Source organism: Astyanax mexicanus, chromosome 7 (genome assembly GCF_023375975.1).
Source record: "Astyanax mexicanus isolate ESR-SI-001 chromosome 7, AstMex3_surface, whole genome shotgun sequence".
Classification (NCBI taxonomy): Eukaryota; Metazoa; Chordata; class Actinopteri; order Characiformes; family Acestrorhamphidae; genus Astyanax; species Astyanax mexicanus.
In genome coordinates, this window is record NC_064414.1 from 31,507,928 (window position 1) to 31,530,300 (window position 22,373).

General features: G+C 38.3%; 1 protein-coding gene across 3 annotated transcripts in view; it reads left to right on the plus strand.

Moving 5' to 3' along the window:
- pcdh15a (protocadherin-related 15a) overlaps nucleotides 1–22,373 on the plus strand; it is a 512,848-nt gene that overhangs the window by 281,728 nt on the left and 208,747 nt on the right. For all 3 annotated transcript variants that reach the window (XM_049481098.1, XM_049481100.1, XM_049481099.1), the window contains 4 exons: nucleotides 1,975–2,085; nucleotides 12,009–12,179; nucleotides 19,536–19,644; nucleotides 21,557–21,669. In XM_049481098.1, coding sequence (XP_049337055.1) covers nucleotides 1,975–2,085; nucleotides 12,009–12,179; nucleotides 19,536–19,644; nucleotides 21,557–21,669 — 504 coding nt within the window. The remainder of the gene's footprint in view (nucleotides 1–1,974; nucleotides 2,086–12,008; nucleotides 12,180–19,535; nucleotides 19,645–21,556; nucleotides 21,670–22,373) is intronic.

The following is a 22,373-nucleotide window of genomic DNA, read 5'->3' on the forward strand; positions in this document are numbered from 1 at the left end:
TATTTAAAAAAGTTTTACATTTTTATAATGAAATGCATTTAAGAACATTCTTATGAACTTTTTTTGTGTGTCTCTCTTAGGATTCCTTATCGGAAAACTTAGTGAATAAGTTCCCTTTTAATCATTTAACTATTCTCAGTGACAGATGGACAGATTTCATCCAAGAGTAAACAAACATTTTCATTCCACTGTATATTTGCACATATATCTAAATACCTGAACGCACTTCATTATACTGTACACCTGCACTGTACAGAGAAAAAATGCAATATGTATGCAGCTGTGATTTACTGATTATATAATATTAACATGTCCTTGAGAAGTGCCAATGACAGAGCGCATTCAGGCAGTTTTCAAATATGTCGTAGTTGTAGAGTCACAAAATAACAGCTTAGTTATCCGTACAGTGCAGGTGTACAGTAGCTATAATGAAGTGTAAGGAGTATTTTTCGCACTATAAGGCTTAATAGTTTTCCCAAAAATCATCAGTGCGCCTTATAATCCAGTGCGTCTTATCATATGAATTTTACCAGTCAGGTTGTAAGGAGCAGTAAAGCCACTCCACTGAAGTACAGCATTATACAGGAGTTTCAGTTTAGTTCTCCAGCACAGAGACTGAAGTAGCATTAGCATTAGCTGCTAACCGCTATTTCCCCATTCTGAGGTGAGTATTATTGACATGTAGCCTGCAGCTAACCCCAGCTAGCACTGCTGAAGCAGCATTAGCATTAGCTGCTAACCATGCTAGATCTTTCATTGTTCAGAGGGGAGTATATCAGACTGTAGTCTGCCTCTTTACCGTGTTAAAACAAGCTACTTGGAATGAACTGCTAGCTAATATCTCCCTGGCTTAATACCGGAACACTCAGGGTTCCTCAGTGTAGCTCTGTCCCGCAAAATTAGCCACTAATGCTAATGCTACAGCTTAAGTGATGGAGAAATTTGGAAATAAGCTTACTGTAAGTAAACAAAGGCACTTTACTCACCCAAATAAACATTTTTCAGAAGAGAAATGTGTGTAGATTAACATCCAGTGCTCGTTTGACGTCAAAGGAAGTCTTTTTTATTACAGTTTTGTTTACTTAGCTTAACTTTACTTTACTTAGTTAGCTAATTACCCCCCACCACCAGCCAGCGGCGAGACCTGCTGAATTACCCTGCGTTCACACTGGAAATCGACAACGTGACAGGCAACCATTCATTTTCTATGGCAGGGCGTGATTTGTCACCGCGACACGCAAGAGGCGACAAGCGACAGAGTGGCAGAGCGACAAGCGACACAGAGTTGAAATTTTATGGAGGCTGGGCCAATGATACACGCTAGCGTAAAGCTCGACACGCCTACAAGCGACAAACGCGGGGCGACTCGTCGCATTCCAGTGTGAATGCAGGGTTAGAAGTTCCTTACAGTATCTTTTAAAATCTTTAAAAACACTTATATTGGTCACAACAGCTGCTTAAAGGGAATTGTGGCTTGATAAGGACTATGAAGAAAAACACAAGGAATCATGTAGAAAACGTATCAATACACTTTGAAGCATTTAGTTGGGATCTTATCTTATCTTAGCTGTTAACCTGCAGTTTCTGACGCTGGTAACTGAAGAGAGCCAGTTTCATCATAGCGATTTTGATTGTCTTTGCGACTGCACTTCAAGTTACTTTCAAAATTCTAACATTTTTTTGGATTGACTGACCTACATGTCTTAAAGTAATTTTCTTCTTTACATAGTAAGGTAGTAAAGTATTTCTTGCCATAATATAGATTGGAATATTACTCAAATAGGGCTATTCACTGTATACCATCAACTCTTCACAACTTTACAATTGATGCTCTCAAACACATTAAAAGGCAAGAAATTAACATTTCTAATGACCATAAACCATAATGTACCTGAAATGACATTTAACATAAAACATGGAATCTAACATCTCTCTCTCTCTCTCTCTTTCTCTCTCATTCTTTATCTCTCTCAGTTGTCGAACAGGACGGTTCGAGTGGCGAACACACTGTACGGACACATCGTTCTGGCTGAGAGATTGAACTATGAAGAGAGGACACGCTATCAAATCATCGTCCAGGCGAATGTAAGTTAATCTGTCAGAGCTGCAGCTTTCGCTCTGATGTTTGCGTTGTGACGTCTGCCCACTTCCCGCTGCTGAGCGGAGGCTTTTAACCTGATCCCTGACCTTCTGTACAAGTGCTGCCGGACGTGCTTCTCTTACACACATATACACATCACTTCTCATTACGCGCATTTGTGTTTATATATTTATTTCCAGACCAGTAGGAGATCTCATATTTATGCCATAGGAGGGCAAAGGCTGTTCGTGTTTCCTCCAGCACAAATGAAAGATCTCAGTGGGCCGAGTTTGTGTGGTTTTGTTTTGTTTTTTTGGTTTTTAGTTCTGTTATTTGTGAATATCATGAAATCAGGTTTAAAATTGAGGTTGAATCATTGCTTAAAATGGTAAAAATTCTCCATCACTTTTTCCTTAGGGTCATTTGTATGTGTGAGGTGGTTAATATTTGTATAAATGGTTTGTTCTGAGAGCATTTATTTGTTGAACCAGTTTTATTGTGTGACTGGGCATCCTGTTGAAGGTTTGTGGTTAGTCGTATGTGACATTCATCTAATCTGATGAATCTCATAAACTTGATTCATGGCTGATTCAGTTGATCAGTCTAGACGTTTAGATTGGTATCAAACACAATGGTTCTCAATCCTCGTTCTAGAGTCACTCTGTCCTGTACATTTTAGTGTTTTTCATGCTCTGAATTGACTTGTTCTAATTTTGACACCAGTGTTAATTTTGATAACAAATTTAGATTTAGTATTAGTAATGGACTTGTGACGAAAATAGCATTTAGTTTTAGTCATAATTTAGTCGTCTGAAATGTTTTTAGTTTTAGTCTAGTTTTAGTCGACTAAATGTCATAAGAATATAGTCGACTAAAACTACAGAGTCAATTTAGTCGACTAAAATGTAAAGGATGTAAATGTAAATGCTTTTTCATCAGTTCCCTTGAATTGTTTACTAGTTTTTAACTATTTTAAATGAAACATTTATTAACCAGTTGTGTAATATTGTAATGTTTGAATATAAAATATATTTATATTTATATATGATTTACTGTATATTATTATTGTAGGTAAGTGACTATAAATATTTTACATTTAAAATTTTGTTCTAGAAATCCAGTCCTAAAACATCTAAACGGTTAAATTATAGTTTGAACAGAGCTTTGAAAATTGGGCTGGATGGTTGTGCTTTAAGTAAGATCTCACGTTAGTTGAATTACCAGCTTTCGATGCCACTGTTTTGAAACAGTACACTTGCTTGCGACTTGCTGAAATCTAGCTGTGGTTCATTCTCATGTAAACTAACTCAGGCGGAAACCCATTGATCATTATCGGTTTGGGGAAAAGTGATCGTGGTTGAAAAATGTATTGTACGATAAATCGATAACATCATTATCGCAACAGTCCTACTGGCCACTGATCTAAATTGATCCCGTTGTCCGTTATGTCCGAACGTTTTCAGCTACAACTCTACTACAAGCTGAATTTTGCTTCTCAATAGGCAGCTTCTTATTTTTATTTTACATTTAGTTAAGTGTGTGATGGACATTTTATTTTTCTGTTCCCCATAAAAACCAACCCAGTCTGTTTTTTTTATTAATAATCTGCTCAGTCATATAGTGTATCCGAGGCTTTTTGTGTAGACAAGGGCTGAGATGAGTTTGCACGTATAGCGCAGGTGTCGAGTGGGACCTTATCTTGAACCCAGATCTCAGCTGCAGGCTTACTCTGCACTGCTGCGTCCTGCTTTTTAGTGGGTGCACCCTCAGGACACTATTATTTTTATTTAATTTTTTTTATATTTGGAAAGCTGATCAGTGCAGTGGTTTGATGCGACTTTACCTGCATCTGAATACCCAGATCCCCTAGCTCCTGGTGCTAAAAGGGTGGAGAACGGCTCATTCATTTCAGAAGCGCTCCTCGCTCTGAGCATGAGGCGCATACACAACAGCTTCGGCAATAAAGAGGCTTCATTGAGGCGAGCCCGAGCCTGGGAGAGACTTAGGGGTATGCTGAGCATGCTTTCATAAAGCCTTTCAGACAGCCCACATGACTGCTTTATCACTGCAGCCGGGGCTCAGAAAGTTTCCCCTGAAGAGTGCGCTGCAGTGATTTCAGCAGAGGAAGAGGATAACCATCTTACGTGCGCTGAGGAGATTGTTGATGCCACTCTTGCGCTCTCTCTCGCTCTCTCTCTCTCTCTTTTTAATAAAGGAAAGAAAAGCTAAAGAACGATCCATACCTTTCACACTGTCTGATTTGAAGCGAGTTCTTGATTCATCAATTCAACCCCTCTTTCTGATGTGCTGCCGGTCCACGCTAAGCTATTATTCCTGCTGTAATGAACAATAGACCGAATAAAGCCTCTGCTGTACCGCAGGCTCAAGGACTGTAACTATTTCTGTTTATTTTCTATTGAAGCTGTGATGAAGCTTCTGCTGTGCTGACAAATCGCTTATACAGTAGACTGAAACGCAAGCATTTTATCTGCTCAGGTTCATTTTGTGCTTATAGGAGAACAAATTTATTTTCCTATGGCAGATGCAGCTCAGTGAAGGATTGGGCTCAGGGTTGGTGCTGGGTTCTATTGATAAAATTTTAGATTGTGACCCTGAAAACAGCCCTTGTAATTATTGAATTCAGCTCCTTTAGTCTGCACCCGTTGCTGACAAAGGTTTCTAGGTGAAAATAGTGTTGTTGTTGTTTTTTTTTTCAGGTCTATTTTCATACATTAGTTGAAAGGGCAAAACTGTAATTCTTAAAAAAAAAAAAAAACATTTCAGACAAGTCAAACAAGCACTGTATGGGTGAGTAAAGCACTTCCGTTTATTTACAATAAGCTTAGATTTCCAGATTTTCAATGAAGCTGGAGCATTAGCATTAGCAGCTAATTGCTAGCGGCAGTGCTACACCGAGGATCCCTGAGTGTTCCAGTAAGCCAGGGTGATATTAGCTAGCGCTTTCGTCCCACGTAGCTTGTTTTAACATGGTAAACATGCAGACTACAGTCCAATAATACTCACTTCTGAACAGCAAAAGAGCTAGCGCTTAGCACGGTGAATGGCTAATGCTAATGCTGCTCCAGCAGTGCTAGCCAGGGTTAGCAACAGGCTACAAGCTGATAATACTCACTTCTGAACGGCGAAAGAGCTAGCGCTTAGCACGGTTAGCGGTTAATGCTAATACTGCTGGAGAACTAAACTGAAAAGCCTGTATAACGCTGCCAATTCAGCAGAGTTGCTTTACTGTTCCTTATAATCTGACTCTACCTCATAAAGCTGCTAAGATGTAAAAAACTTTGTTTACTAAATACTTAATTATTTTTCTTCATAGTTTGGGTGACTTGAGTATAAATCTAAAATGCAGAATGTGTTGTTTTTAATTATTTTTTTATTTTTTAATTATTAAAAATTTTATACTGTTTTCTCCCTAATTTACAAGGCCAATTTCCGAACCAAGTACCAGGAGGGTGAAGACTAGCTTATGCCTTCTCTGATACATGTGAAGTCACCCATTGTCTCTTTTCAAACTGCTTCTGACGCATCATTGCCGTGTAGCATCACAGCGTGCTCAGATGAAAAGCGCAGCAACTCGGTTTCGATACATCAGCTCACAGACGCATTGTGCTGATCCACATCACCCTAGGAGTAATGAGGGGAAAGAGCACCAGCTACCCACCCAATTGGCAAGAACAATTTATGCTTTTTCAGGCCTCTGATGGCAAGCTACATGAGCAGGATTCGAATCAGCGATCTCCCAATCATAGTGGTAGCGCCTTAGTCGGCTGGACTCCTTGGAGGATCTAGTGCAAAACGATTTAAAATATCGTGTTCATATAATACACAAAAAATAAAAATACACAAAATTTTATTCTAAAAGTTTGGATTTGATTCACTAGTCCTAGTCAAAGCCACGAGTCCTAGTAATGTGAGCATAACCTTCTTATGGATCATCTTATAGATGAACACAATTAAATATGTATAGAAATGATCCAGCACAGATCTATTGTAAAGCCTTCTCAGAATTATCAATTATCAATGTTTCTGTCACGAGCTAAGATTGTTATATTACTTTTAATTTGATTCATTTTTTTAAAACACAATGAAAAAGATGTGTGCCCCCTTACCTCCAATTTTCTCACACATTTACCCACTACATAGGTCTTCCCAGTCATCAGACAGATGCACCACTTGGGAGACCCCTTTGATCCAGTGTGACAACAGGAAAGACTGACAGCAGCTATTCCTGGCTGACATTTTATGGGATAAAATTTTATAATAAACTCATCTCATCCTCAAAAATCAGTATCAGTACTGACAGTGTATTTCCCCAGCACTAGTTTGGCTCATTTTTATTCAGTGGCAGCTCTAAGTATATGTGTGGATTTTCCCCGACTGTCCTTTGTATTAGAGCCTCAGTGGTGCTTAATGCTGATTGGCTCTGAGTGCTGTCTACAGAATGACTCCAGGCTAGCTTCAGGCCCTCCAGTCTCTGCTTTAAATAAGATATTTTTAACTCTATTACTCCATTTCCTCACTATATGTTTTACTCGTAATCCTTGATGTATTTTTCTCTTGTTTGACCTCAGGCAGGTGTGGAATTCTCCAAATACCTTCGTATGCAGTAATCTGATTAAAGTGATTTCTCGCTCGATTCACTCTTTTTCCTGTACTGTTCTTTATTAGTCTACTCAAGCCATGTTATTCTCTGTGATATAAAGTGGTAGCCTTCATATGTTCTTTCATATGTCACTTTATACACTAATCGTATAGTGCCATTCTATATAGTGGTGATAAAGCGGTCTTTGACTACACTCTAAAAAACAGAGGTACGATATGAGTACTTTTTTGTACTCGAAGGTACACTCTTTATAATTGTCCCCTCAAAGGTACAATATTGGTCTTTACGGGGTCAGATTTGTTCCCTCTGAAGTACAAAGTCATTTCTAACAGCAATAAGTACAAATTTGTACCATTTAACCAGCCAAAGGGTACATTCAGTATTCTGCATCACTGTACTAATGAACAATATATATTTAAATTGCACATTTTTTATTTGAAAGCCAGACAATTTTGTATCATCAAGTTTTTGAGCCATATTTAGTTGATGATAATGTTTATAATCTTTATGATCTTTACTGCCACAAAAACCATGGGTACAAAAAAGGACTTTCACTGAAAGGTACTTTTTTGTGCCTCAATATAAGGTACAGCCCCAGCGACAAGCTTTGTACTCTTTTAAGTACAAATCTGTACTTATATTTCTTAGAGTGTAGCGTGTCATAACAGTGCAATCTTTTTTAGTGGTGTATAGAACCGTTTCTTTCAAAGGTCGGATAAAGAAACAGCGACATGAGGATTTATCAACATTAAATCAGATCAGATGTATTTATATAGTGCTTTACACATCAGATTTTGTCACCAAGCAGCTTAAAAGGAATCAGTAAATGGACAAAAGATAAAACAACACATCAGTCATAATACGTAGGGTGAGCATACCAGAGGCGACAGTGGCAAGGATAAACTCTGGAGGAAGAACCCCTGGGAGAAACCAGACTCACAAGGGGGTCCCACCCTTCTTTGATCAAAACTACTAATAAATGAATGGAATATTTGAATAAGTCGCTGCACCACAACATAGAGTAAGTCTGTAGTTATACTCAGGTGTACTGAGAGTAGTATTGATCTTACATAAGTTACATTTATGGTAAAAAGAAAAAGGACTGAACAATAAATCATATTTTTTATCATTATCACGAAATGATAAAAAAGGTCTTGAATAACTTTGAATCTTTAAATACCTCAAACTGTAATACCCACATGCAACAACAGAGGGAGCGCTTCACATTGCGTACTGCAGTTATATTACGTAACTAAGCTTGAGGCAGAGCGAGGTAGAGTGAGATAGAGGTCCACAGTAAATACACACACACCAAACTTCTTCTTAACCAGGAAGTACAGCCAAGCCAACAAACTAAAAACCTCTGAGGAGCTTAAACGAGTGCAAGCCGCATATTTCGCACTATAAGGCGCACACAAGAAAATCATCAGTGTGTCTTATAATCCAGTACACTTTATGTATGAATTTTATCAGTCAGGTTGTAAGGAGCAGTAACAGTGTTATACAGGAGCTTAAGTTTAGTTCTCCAGCACCGGGGTTGAAGCAGTATTAGCATTAGCCGCTAACCGTGCAAAGCGCTAGCTCTATCGCTGTTTAGAGGTGAGTATTATCTTTTTGTAGCCTGCCGCTAGCCCCGCTAACACTGGTGGACTGTGTGCTATTTTGTTCACTCTGTAACATTTTTTTTTCATCATTTAATTTTTGGAGTTCATTTTGTGCCAAAAGTTTTAAGAAGCATAAAGAAAAAAGTGTATGTTGCAAATTCAAAAGAGAAAAATCTATATATATATATATAAAAAAAAAAAAAAAATATATATATATATATATATATATATATATATATATATATTAAATATACTTGGTTACTTTATTATTCTTTGCAGTTATTTTGAAAATAATTTCATTTTGGATTTTGCCTTTTTTTTTGTGAATTCTGCTGTTAACAGGGTTCATACAGTCATGAAAAACCTGGAAAAGTCATGGAATCTTAAAATGGCAATTTCCAGGCCTGGATAAGTTTTGGAAAAATAAAAAAGGTGTTCCCCTGAATCTTCATTAGTAGGTCTCAGAGACGAGGGTTCAGGGTACCCATCAGTTTAAAATCAGGCGACCAATGGAGATTCAAGGGGACTGCCTTCTTCTAAGCCCTGCCCACCTATTAGTATTTTTAATCTATATATTACTTCAATTAAAACTTTTTTTTTATTATTCACCAGTAGAATTACTGTATTGTGCAAAGCAATTAATATAGCAAATAAATGAATGTAATGAAACAGTACAGTAGGCATAATAACTAAAAGTTTCAAGTCTTATTAACTTAAAATTAATTGTTCAGTAAACATTACTTTAAAAAAGTATGCAATTTGTATAAATAAATTAATTAATCTACCAACAATCCATGCTTACAGTACAGTAGTGAAGCACTGAGCACTGAGAACACATCAGCAGCCTCAGCACCCAGGGAGCATCTGAGGTCACCTTCTCCATGAAGGTTAAGGGAGAACACAGTGCTGGGCCTTTACTCCCCTCCCCCCCCCCCCCAATTCCCCTGCCAGTCCAGGGTGACCTTCCAGACCCCTGCCCAACAGCGCTGATTTCTTACTTCTGCCCTTCTGAAAAAAAAAAAAAAGGTTTTTCAGCTTTTCTATCGCTCTATTCTTCACCTATTTTTCTCACAGTGTGTAAAAAGTGTCTCTGAAATGTGAGGACAAATAGTACATGACAGGATTATGATATGATGGTGACAAAGTGATTACAGATTGAACACAATAAGCGGGCCACTCTCTTGAAAATCTCTCCTTTCATCTGGTTTGTTTCTCTACCCTCTCCTTATTTTCAGAATTGTTGTAAGTGTGTGTGTGTGTGTGTGTGTGTGTGTGTTATCGCTAGCTGAAAGAGTCTAAAAGCCTGGGTGTATCCAGCAGAGGAGAGAAATGGGCAGTAAATTTCACTCTAATGTACTTTGCAGGTAAAAGAAAAAGAGGTCATCGTTTTAGTTTTGTAAAACGTTGCCTAAACAAAGCTCTCTACTCTTCTTTTCTCATCATATTTCTGTTTTTTTTTTTTTCTGATATATTTGACCAAAAAACGCCTACATTAATCAACATCAGTGCCAGTCCTCCAGATAAACTCGGGGTCAGGTGTCTTGTCAGGGTCAGGAGGAAAGATTCACAATATCTTCAACCGCGACTCATACACACTTTGACCTTTCGGCTTCACCCGTTGTGCTGCGTTCACAGTTCTGCTCAGCTACATCAATATCACTTTTCCTCATATCCCACTGCATCTCAATTTCACGTGAACTTTGTGTAAAACTTTTAAATGCCAAGTTGGTTCGAGCTGTACTTTGGCCTCATATTGAATTATCATGTTTGACTTGTATTAATGTATTTTATTATTTGTAGTTTATCTTTATTTTTGTGCTGGTGCTACATAGGCTAATATAACTATTAATGTGAGGTTAAAGAGTTACAACTGTAACGCATTAGGCAGTGAGCTTGTCAGTGACAGTTCATCAGGTTCTTTAATATAAAACTGCCTAGATGAATGGAAGATCTGTATGTTATTCTGTAAAAATTGAGGCTTTACAGTTATACTTACTTATCCAAGTCTTATCCAAGTCACTGTGCGTTACTTATCTTTGTAAAAAGATATTGTAGCGTCCGGCTGGACATTGAAAGAATGGACGAGAAAGATGCCGCAACCACACCAAAATAACAACAAGCTAGCGAGCTAATGAGCTAACAGGCTAAAACTAGCACACACAGCGAGCCCCCCTCTCTCACCACCTCATACACACTCACACACACACACCCACACACAGCGAGCCCCCCTCTCTCACCACCTCATACACACTCACACACACACACACACAGCGAGCCCCCCTCTCTCACCACCTCATACACACTCACACACACACACACACAGCGAGCCCCCCTCTCTCACCACCTCATACACACTCACACACACACACACACAGCGAGCCCCCCTCTCTCACCACCTCATACACACTCACACACACACACACACACACACACACAGCGAGCCCCCCCCCTCTCTCACCACCTCATACACACTCACACACACACACACACACACAGCGAGCCCCCCCCCTCTCTCACCACCTCATACACACTCACACACACACACACAGCGAGTCTCCCTCTCTCACCCACCAATCACGTGCTTGTCTTAAAACCTAAACACAACAGTGTATTTTTAACAGTCAGTAAACACAGAACATTACTCCAAATTCGCTACAGTATATTTTACTTTCTTTTTTTTTGCCTGGGGGAGTAAAGTTTTTTTTTTTTTTAAAGCCGTGATGTAAATGTAAAATGTAAAACAGCCAATGTGATCTAAATAGTTAGTTGTTAGGCTACCAGCTAACGTAAGTTTTGTTGGACGTTCTGGACGTGGTAATGTTGGTATTTGTAGCGAGTTTTACCAAGTTTCGCTTTTACCAAATTCTTTAAATTATCCAAATACTGTTTAAAAAATAGTGTTTTCTTATTTTATTTTATTGGTGTGTGCTAATACTTTTGCAGCAGTTCAGGGTTTAAACTAGAACAGAGTAGCTCTGGTTTATTTTTGCTGCAAACAGAACTAAGAGCTAAGATGATCAGCTACTGTACATTGTTGAAACTGGCAATCCAATAGAAAAACGCTGTTTCTGTTCAGGTGGCCTGCACTGTAAACTCAATGAAGGTGGCCTGAGACGCTTGTTCTGGGAGTGGGTCTCTTAAATGTATAGGAAATGACAGTTCTCTGTTGCTTTTGTCTCTACAGCACAGTTACTGGTTTCAAGCTACACAACTTAGTACATTTCTATACAATGTTCTGAGAAAAAAAAAAAAATCTGAAAAAAAAAAGTTCTGGAAAAAAAAAAAAAAAGGATGTGTTGATGGCTAATATCGCTGGTTGACCATGTGACAATAAAGGCAATTCTGATTCTGATACAATGTTAGTACATTTCTATACAATATTTTTTTTGGTAAAGGAAATGGTTTAATACTTGGAAGCTTTACAACTAAAATGTGCACCCATGTAAATGATTACATGATTTTTTTTTGTTTGTTTAAAGGTTCAATACAATTTAAATACAAGAAAAGGCTGTTGATTATTCTTCTTTATGTACCCTTTATAAACATGTTACTACAGTATATAGCATAAAAGAGTGTTTCATATGTGAATAAAAGCAACCAAGAGAACCCCGTTCAGTACAACATAGAACTCTTTTTTTATTTAGAGTCTAGGCCTTCAGTCTACCTCAAGGTTAGTAACTATTTAAATGAATGTGTTTTGCAGGACCGCGCGCCGTACCCGGCCAGCCGGCGCACAGCCACCACCACCCTGACTCTGGACGTGTTAGATGGAGACGACCTTGGTCCCATGTTCCTGCCCTGCGTTCTGGTCAATAACACCCGTGACTGCAGCCCCGTCTCCTACCGCGTGGTGATCCCTGAACTGACGGAGCCGGTGAGAGCCTTCACACTGCAGCACGACTCACACACTCCCACCGCACTGACCGTGAAAACACCGGGGATATGCTCCGCTCTGTACAGGCCAGTTAATGAGGTACCGGTGTGTGCCTGGGGAATGGGTCAGCGATGAGGTCAGTGACTGGAAGAAATAGCAGGGCCTCATGGATATACCATCAGTTGTGCTCCGCTTAACTTCATCTTCAGCCATCAAACACATAAAACTATCTTACTGTGGAGCTGGAGCCGGTTTGATCCCTGCAGCACTTTCTCTAAGACTCGTAGAGCTGCTGTTTGTGCGTGCGTGTGTGTGTGTGTGTGTGGTTAGCCTGATTCTTGAGAGAGGAAAAAGTTTTCTTAGAGTTTATTAAAGGTAAATTCTCCAGTCTACTTTTAGAGTATGGCTGTGATTTAATGACCTATGCTGTACATCTGTGTACAGTTCATATATAGTAAGAATGCACACATTTGCATAATGCATAGTGTGTTAATGACACTATGGGGCTGTGTCCCAAATCAAACACTAGCTCACTAAATAGTGTGTTAAAAATATGTCACCACCATTAGACGTGTGTTCATTCATGTAGTCATTAAAGTATGAAGGTTATCTGATATTGTTGAAAATTGATTAATTTAATAAATGCACAAATTTACCTATCCAGCATTTTAGTGTTCATTTGTGGTTGAATCAGTGTCATATCAAGGTTGAATCAACATTGAATCATCTTTATATTAGGAAAGATAAATCAGCATTAATATTGCAAGTCTTTTTTTTAGTCTTACTATTCAACATTTATTAAATTATACATTATGTTCACTTTTCAATCTACATTATACACTCCTAAAAAGTTTTGTTTGTTTGTTTGTTTTGTAGGTTTAGTAAAAGACAATGTTTCTATATACAGTAAAACCAGAAACACTCAAAAAACTATTTAGCACAATAACACAACCCAAAGTTTGTTCACAAACTTTGATTCTAGATTGTTTAAAACATGAATTTGCTTTTTTAAAGCACTCTTGTGACTATCAATATGAAAGTCCTATCAATATATAATAAAAAGATAAAATCAAATCAAAATAATGATTAAAATTGAAACATTATTTTTTTTTTATTCATTAAACATGAAACTTTATTTTAAACTTTTTTAGTTGTGGAATTATAGCTGACATTATTTCAACAACGTTTTAATGTTGAAGGTTGGTCATGTGCCAAATGACCCAAAAACCAGTACCAGTCAAAAGTTTGAACACACCTCTTCATTCAACTCATTTAAGATATTTTCTTTCTTTTTAGGACTTTTAAAATTAAACATTAATGGATGGGGCACAGGGTGGTCAAGCAGTGTACTTCGCTGCCACTATGATCGGGAGATCGCTGGTTCGAATCCCAGTCATGTAGCTTGCCATCGGCTGCTGGTGCCCTGGGAGAACACAATTGACCTTGCTCTCTCTGGGTGGGTAGATGGCACTCTTTCTCCTCGTCACTTCTAGGTTGATGTTGATCTTCGCAACGTGTCTATAAGCTGATGTAATATAAATTGGGAGAAAATGGGAAAATTAGTCAAATAAAACATAAAGCTATATAGGAACACATATAGAATTATTTAAGCTTATATGACAGATCTGTATGCTCTTGGAATTTTAACTACAGTGACTTCATGAGGAAGAGCCACCTGGAATAGATTTTCAACATCTTGAAGGAGTTTCTGGAGGTGCTGAACAATATGTGCTGCTTGTCCTTCACACTGTGAAGATCCAGCCAATCCCAGATTTTTTTTACTATGTAATTCCAGATGTGTCCCTTATTTGTTTCCATGTCTTTAATATTAATCTACGATGTAGATAAATTAAAAATAAATTAAAGAAACCAATTGATTGAGAAGTCCAATTTTGGCTGGTACTGTGTATTAGGGGTGTGCCATATCGTATCGTACGCGATAATATTGCAAAAAAAATTAATATCGTGAACGATATTATACCCTGAAATATCGTGACATATCAGCCACCCCTAATTATCACATCAGGGTACTACTTTTTTGCCGATTTTTAGCAAAAGAAAAATTCACACTGTTCTCTTTTCCCATTATATATCTACTAGAGACAGGTTATATCTGTGCAGAATCATTTATTCATTTAATCCTGAATATATGGAGATATTTAGAGTGCATTACTAGTATCATGACATTCTGGATCATTGACTTCTGTTACAAATCTGATAAAAATATTATTTTTTAATATCTCAGTTAGCCAAATCATATTGCATGCAATAATAAAATTCTAAATATTTTTTCTAATTTAGTGTTTTGTCATATCGCCAAAGGTATCGTTATCGTGAAAATAGCATGAAATATTGTGATATTATTTTAGAGCCATATCGCCCACCCCTACTGTGTATCTTTATATATACAGAGACTTGATAGATTTGATGGAATCGGCGTGTTTGTAGCTCTTTGTATAAAAGTGAGTGTGAATTACTCCAGAGACTCTCCTTATTTAGTTTAATGCCACTCTCTCACTTCTCTTTTCCTTCTGATCGGCGCAGCTCACAGCCTGCTCCACTGACCCTGAGCTTTGCCTTGAGCTTTCACTTGGCTAAAGATGAGAGAGCCAGGGCAGGAAGAGAGCACAGGAGGAGGAGAGAGGGATGGAGAGAGGGATTGAGATGAGAGAAGGAGGTGGGCCTTGAGAAAGCCGCTCCAGATGGAGAGTTAAAAACAGAGCAGATGCAGAGCGGGAAGAGGGAGCCTGGCTGTGTGAGGAGCTGAATATCTTCTAAAAATCTGGGGATATTTCAGGCCGCTTTTACACCTGCCTTGTTTGGTCCGGACTTTTCAGTTTGGTCCGTACTAAATAGCAGATGTTAAAGGGGCTGTGAACCATGAAAATTTGGTCCGATCAAAAGAGGTGGTCTCGGTTTGGAGCTACTGAACCAGGGTCTGGTTCATCTACAGTGTGAGAGCACTTTTTTTGAATAGTTCAAACTTTCCACTCAATTACATGAAGCTAAGATAGGCTGTCCTCAGACTTAAAACAAACTAGAAGAACCAGTGTTGTGCTGAAAACTGTATCAGATTGGTGTGCAGGTGCTTCATACAGGCATATACAGCTCTGGAAAAAAAATAAGAGACCGCTTCAGTTTCTGAATCAGTTTCTCTGATTTTGCTAATTTATAGGTATATGTTTAAGTAAAAATAACAGTTGTTTTATTCTATAAACTACGGACAACACTTCTCCCACATTCCAAATAAAAATATTGTCATTTAGAGCATTTATTTGAAGAAAATGAGAAATGGTCAAATTAGCAAAAAAGATGTAGAGCTTCCAGACCTCAAATAATGCAAAGAAAACAAGTTCATATTCATTAAGAGTTCAGAAATCAATATCTGGTGGAATAACCCTGTTTTTTAATCACAGTTTTCATGCATCTTGGCATGTTCTCCTCCACCAGTTTTACACACTGCTTTTGGATAGATTTATGCCACTCCTGGTGCAAAAATCCAAGCAGTTCAGCTTGGTTTGATGGCTTGTGATCATCCATCTTCCTCTTGATTATATTCCAGAGGTTTTCAATTTAGTTAAATCAAAGAAACTCATAATTTTAAGTGTTTTTTTTTTTTTCTAAGCTGTATAGATGCACATTTTTACAGTAGTGACTATCTAGGTTACTCTAACACTGTAACTTTAATGAACCCTTAATTATAAACATGTGGGCATAACACCTGGAAACTCCAAACACAATTAATTCAAACAGGTCATGTTGCAATGTTTTGCTGCTTGACACAAAAAGTAGATACACAGTGTTGCAATTTTCTGAATGAGCAGAATCCCAGGAAAATGTTTTTAATTTAACTTTTAAAAGGCCATTTAAATACCTGATTAAAGGGATGATTATAGGACAGTTTTCTGGGACAGTTTAGTGTTTATGAGATTTTCAAAGCAATTCTTTGAATTTTTGTAAAGTCAGTTATACAGTGGAGCTAAAACAAACAAACAAACTGAATGCAATCTGTATGTAGTGCTTTTTACAAGTTAAGTTTTTACTTTTATTCAATTATTTATCCACTTTTCCAATTCCCTTGTTCCTGCAAAGAGCATGAACGTGATGCTCAAAGCGAGGAAGCTCCGTGTTTGCAGCAGTCAGTCCAGGTGTGCTGTGCTGCCTCCTGAAAAACTTAGCCCGGCTGCTCCACCAGCCGAGAACAGAGAGCGCTTAGCAAATAAACACCTACTGTGTCTGTTGTTTGCTGAGGCTTTTCATAATTTATGACAAAAAGGTTTATAGATGGCTAAGTGTGCAGATTTGAGGAGCTGCATGACTCCCAGAGGCTGACTCTGTTTCTAGCTGAGCTGTACTCTGCAATTTGCAGCTCTGTGCAGGTTTTGCTTCCCTGCCACACGGCCTTTATTTTCATATGGGCACGTCTGAAGAAATTACGGTTTCGGTGGTAAAGCTCGGTGGTATTCGTTTTTGGGAATCTGATATATACAGTCTGCTTGTTGAAATCTGCGAAGGTGATGTTTTTGACAACTGCCGCTTTGTTGTTCAGTCCAGCGGTGAGGCGTTTGGCGCATTGAGGGGATTTCAAATGTGTCGATTAAGGAAGTTTTTTTCCTGTACGCGTGAGTGTGCGGGGAGGGTGTCTATTTCAAAGGTATACAGAGCGTTTGAGTCTGTCTGTGGCAAATAAAACACATTCGCTTTGATGTGACACTCAGGTGAGGTTTTACTTTTATGCTTATTTAATTGATTTGGCTGGCTTTTTTTTAAAGCTTCCCAGTAGAGCTAGCAGCTTGTGAGAAATGCAAATTGAGCGACCTTAAATAACCTCTCTGGGGTAACTATAGAGCAGGACAGACTCCATCTTTTTTTTTTTCTTTTCTTCTTTTTGTTCTTCCTTCTTTCTCTCTTTTATCGGATGATTAGAAGTTAGATTTGGGGTCCGGAGCATTTCCTTTTGTCTTCTTCCTTTTCTATCTCCTTCACAGCCTCCTTCTCCCTGGGGATCGTAAAAGTTAGGTGTAATTAATGAGAGCAGATTCAACTTTTATGAGCTGTTACAGGGTAACGGCCTCTTTTCCTCTTTTTATTTCTAATGAATGCTGGAGGACAGGACTGTGGGTAGTTTTCAGCGTCCCAGGTGAAAATAAGCCTGATTTACAGCCTCTCGTACACTGTACGGACAAAACTCCTACTGGGACAACTATTCATTTATTGCCTCTACTGTTCAGGGAAGCCTTTCTATTAGATTTTGAATTTGATTGCATTTTGTGACGAAAAGGTCAGCAAAAAGGGTGCTCTGAAGTATCTTGTAGTATTAGTGTGTGGTACACAATTGGGATGCAGCCATTGTTTTCCATTATGTTTTGGTCTTTGAGACTTTAAAATATATATTTTACAGTTTTAACACTTTTTGTATGTTCCTCAGCATGGCTGATAACACACTGCCTGGCCAATAAAAAGTCATCACCTGGATTTAACTAAGTAGATGTTCTGGGGTTGCTGCAGTTGTTCAGGTCTAGGTTCCGCAACAGTATGTGCTGAAAGAATGAGGTCAGCTGGTGAAAGAGCTAGCACTTAGCATGGATAGCGGCTAATGCTAATGCCGTTGCACTCAGCCTCAGCGCTGGATAAACTTTACTGAAACTCCCTTATAACGCTGTTCTTCAGCAGAGAGGCATTACTGCTCCTTACAACCTGACTGGCATAATACATACATGTACACCAGATTAAAAGGCGCACTGACGATTTTGGGGAAAATAAAAGTATTATAAGTGTGCCTTATTGTACGAAAACATCCATCAAATGTTTCATTGCTACCTTATACTCTAATATTACTCTATACTTCACAGCGTGTTTACAGCTACAGTAAACAGTAATTGTGATCCTTTTCTCAGTTGATACAGGTGCCCTTTCTAATGATCCAGTCTATTTAAAGCTTGTTTTATTGTTCTAAAAATACTGATCCCAAAGTTTGTAAAAAAAAATGCTTCTGCACTGTTCCCTGAACTGTCCGGTGCATTCAAACTCCAATAATATATGGTGGATTCTGTCGAGGTGGCACAGAGATTTCAGAATTTCAGCTCAGTTAAAATGTCTGAGGTTTTAATTGCCGCTTCTAATCACAAGAGTAAATCACCTAAAGTTTTTTTTTTTCTTTCAAAAACGTTAGAATTGTATCTGTAGCGCAATGTTTTTAATGAAACCTGGCTATTGTTGTTGCCCAGAGACGGAGAAAAGAGTTTTTTTTTTTTTTTTTTTTTTTCAAACATTTTTTCACGAGAACAATACTGTGATAGCCTGCCACATGGTGCTTAATTTGTTAAAGGAAATAAAATACTTCAAACAAAAAAAACAGATGATTTCACACTGTGTGATGTTTTAACTGCTTTTTTCATAATGGTTTGACTTGCTTTTCTTTTGAAGTGACTGTTAGAAACGTGTATTGTAAATCTTTTCACAGCGTCTCCAGCGTTTCTGAAGACTGTTGTTGCTTTGTGCATGCTTTAGCATCTCTAGCAGAAATGTCAGAGTCATGCTTTTATGCGCTGCACGTAGCTAAGAGCTCACGCTCACCACAAGTTCTAAATTATACATTTAACACACAACCAGTGAAATGCGCTCGGCGTTACAATACCGCGCGCCTTCTCTCTGCACTCGGCATGGGGCTGAAGTTCAGCTCAAAGCAGCAGCTAAAAATAAACTTGTGTTTTGAAAGGGACAGAAAAAAGGTTCCTTGTATTTTGTTTTGAATTTAAAAATGTTGAAATTTCTCAGGATGAAGATGAATAATGTCTAACTGCCTGGTGGCTCTTGAAAATGAGTTACATTGTGCTAATTATGTGGTAATTATGACACCACCCCATTTGGGTGGTGGTTCATAGTGGTGTTAGTAGTAGTAGTGTGTGTCGTTCTGGTACGAGTAGATCAGACACAGCACAGCTGTGCTGCTGGAGTTTTTAAACACCTGAGAGTTTTTAAACACAGAGGAATAGCTGAGAATGACCCACAATCTAAATTAGGGTTCTGATCATGAAAGAACAGGATGAAAGGAGTATAATAAAGTATGCAGAGTAACAGAAGGACCTATAATGTAGTTCTATAATCTGTAATTATAGAACTACACATGAACAATGAGTGTTGAAACAATGAGGCGATGTTGTTGTTATGGTTGATTGATTGGTGTGTGTTTTGGTTGTGTTCTACAGAGTTGGACATAAAAGGGATTATTGGCAGCATTTCTTAAAACCTGTTAAACCTCACAACATGTAGTATGGATGCATAGAATTGTATTTATTTGTAATTGTGTAATTTGTGATGTAAATTGAGCTCATCAACATCCTGTCTTCATTTCAGAGCAAGCTAAATCCCCTAAATGTGACGCCCCAAATCCGAGCAGTGGACCAGGATCGGAACATCCAGCCTCCTTCAGACCGACCTGGCATCCTTTACTACATTCTGGTTGGTACGTATCCAGAGTGTATTGCTTTCTCTCTTTCTCACGTTCCACTTTCTTTTTTTTTGTCAATAAAACATAGACTTAGGCCGTTTTTCGCATTTGTAAGTCAGAGTCAAAGCAGAGTCAAAGCGAGGACACCTTGCTATGTCCTGTTAGCATCCCCTACATTGACTGCATCTCCCTATACACGATACTGATTAGATACGAATTGACTTTCTAGGTGTTCCTGGTGTTCTAGGTGTTTCTAGGTGTATGGATTTTGACTCCCTTTGAAAGCATGCACATCATGCAACATATTCTTGAGCATAACATATTGGTTTTCATATCTATAAATAAGGGTTAATCTACAGTCACAGCAGATATAGAAGTCATAACCGTAAGCGTGTGCGCCCATATTACTGCATGGTGTGCATGCATGCATGAAGATACCTTCACCAAAAGAGGCAGACTGGATAAAACGAAAATATACAATTAAGCCAGAGGAAAACCTTTTATATCAGAAACAGAATATGACAGCTTTCATAAAGCACTTAGATATGCAAATAATTTTCCCTTTCGTTTTATTTCCTTTTTGTTGCTAATATAAAAGGGTGTTCTGCAACGTTTGACTCACCCTATAACAGTATAGCACAAAGCCAGCTTGGTTTTACAGCCTACAACAACACGGTCGGACAGTTAAACATAATATATCATCTATACATTTACCAAGCCTGCGGGAGTGACTACACACTGACGGTGTGTTTTAGAAAAGACTCAATTAGCTAAACTCAATTAATATGTGCCGGTTTCGGAAGAGATTGCTGGTTCGAATCCCGGTCATGTAGCTTGCCATTAGCTGCCGGAGCCCTGAGAGAGCACAGCTGGCCTTGCTCTCTCTCTGGGTGGGTAGATGGCGCTCTTTCCTCTCATCACTTCTAGAGTGAAGTTGATCAGTGCAAGGCGTCTGTGAGCTGATGTATCGGAAACGAGTCTGCATCAACAGCAGTTTGACTTCACATGTGTGGAAGGGACTAGTCTGGTGCTAGTCTTCACTCTCCTTGTGTTGAGGTATCACTAGTGATGAGGGATATACAGTTGACTAGCACCTAAATGGGTGGGACAATTGACCTAGGAAAAAATTAGAAATGAAATTATATAAAAAATATATATACAGCTATAGAAAAAAATAAGAGACCACTTTAAAATGTTGAGTTTCTTTGAGTTTAAGAAATTGAAAACCTGGAATATAATAAAGAGGAAGATGGATGTTCACAAGCCATCAAACCAAGCTACATTGCTTGAATTTTGCACCAGGAGTGGCCTAAAGTTATCCAAAAGCAGTGTGTAAGACTGGGGGAGGAGAACATGCCAAGATGCATAAAAACTGTGATTAAAACCAGGGCTATTCCACCAAATATTGATCTCTGGACTCTTAAAACTTTATGAATATTAACTTTTTTTCTTTGCATTATTTGAGGTCTGAAAGCTCTGCATCTTTTTTATTATTTCAGTCGTTTCTCTTTTTCTGCAATAAATGCTCTAAATGACAGTATTTTTATTATTTGGAATTTGGGAGAAATGTTGTCCGTAGTTTATAGAATAAAATAACATGTTCATTTTACAACTACCTATGAATAGCTATATCAGAGAAACTGATTCACAAACTGAAATGGTGTCTTATATTTTTCCACAGCTGTGTATATAAATGCCGGTTTTCAAGTTTCCTGGGATTATGCCTATTCTAAAACTATATTTGTCTAGTTATAGAAAATCTCAATTCAAAATGCTTTGAAATGTTTTTCAAGACGAGGCTTAATTGACATATGATGATTTAACTCAGAGATCCAGTATGTATATTTAGATCCAGGGCTGCAGATGTTCACCTACCGTGTTTATTTCTCTCATGTTCACTGTCTGTTCTTTCTCCTATCATCTCCAGGCCAGCCGTCAGTGTACGCCGAGTACTTCTCTCTGAACCGCAGCACGGCAGAGCTGCTTGTGCTGCAGCCCATCAGCAGAGACCTGTACCAGAGCTTCACACTCGTCATTAAGGCAAGAAGAGCTAATTATTCTGTGACCTGAGCTAACCCTGAATATATCATACTATCACGCTCATTTATAAATAGCCTTCATCACTATTAGTAATTATGCATTCTTCTATTAAGTGTCAATACGGTATGATTTGGGTTAATTGCTATGGATTATACATTCATGTTCCAGCAAAATTCAGACTCACTGAAACTCGCGGAGTATGTAAATGAGGAGTTAGGACTAATCAGATTGCATTTCAACTAAACTTTGCCAATTAGACTGGAGCCCTAGTTAATTAAAGCAGATTACATAAATTCTAGCACTCGCTAGCACAGTTCCATTTCAGCTTTCAGAGTGGACTCTTAATGCTAACAGCCCTGGTACACCGCTCCACTGAAAGAATGAGAAAAGGGATGGAGGAGAGCATTAAACTGTTTAAAAACCCCGATGTAGGTGGACAGGGTCAGTTGAAATCTATTAAAACATTTATTTTTTTATGTTTTTAAAATCCTGTTGTTCAATTCTTTTAATATAATTCCTGGCCTTTTTTTGACATAGCAGCGAGAAATAGAGTGATGAGCTACAACACACACTATATTTCTAGCTGTTTGAAGGTGCCACTTCTTAATGAATACATTCAGCTACTTAACATCACTGACACTGATTTGCAACTGCACAGGCAAGGATACAGCTTGTCTAATACCTATAAAGAAAAAAAAAAGTAC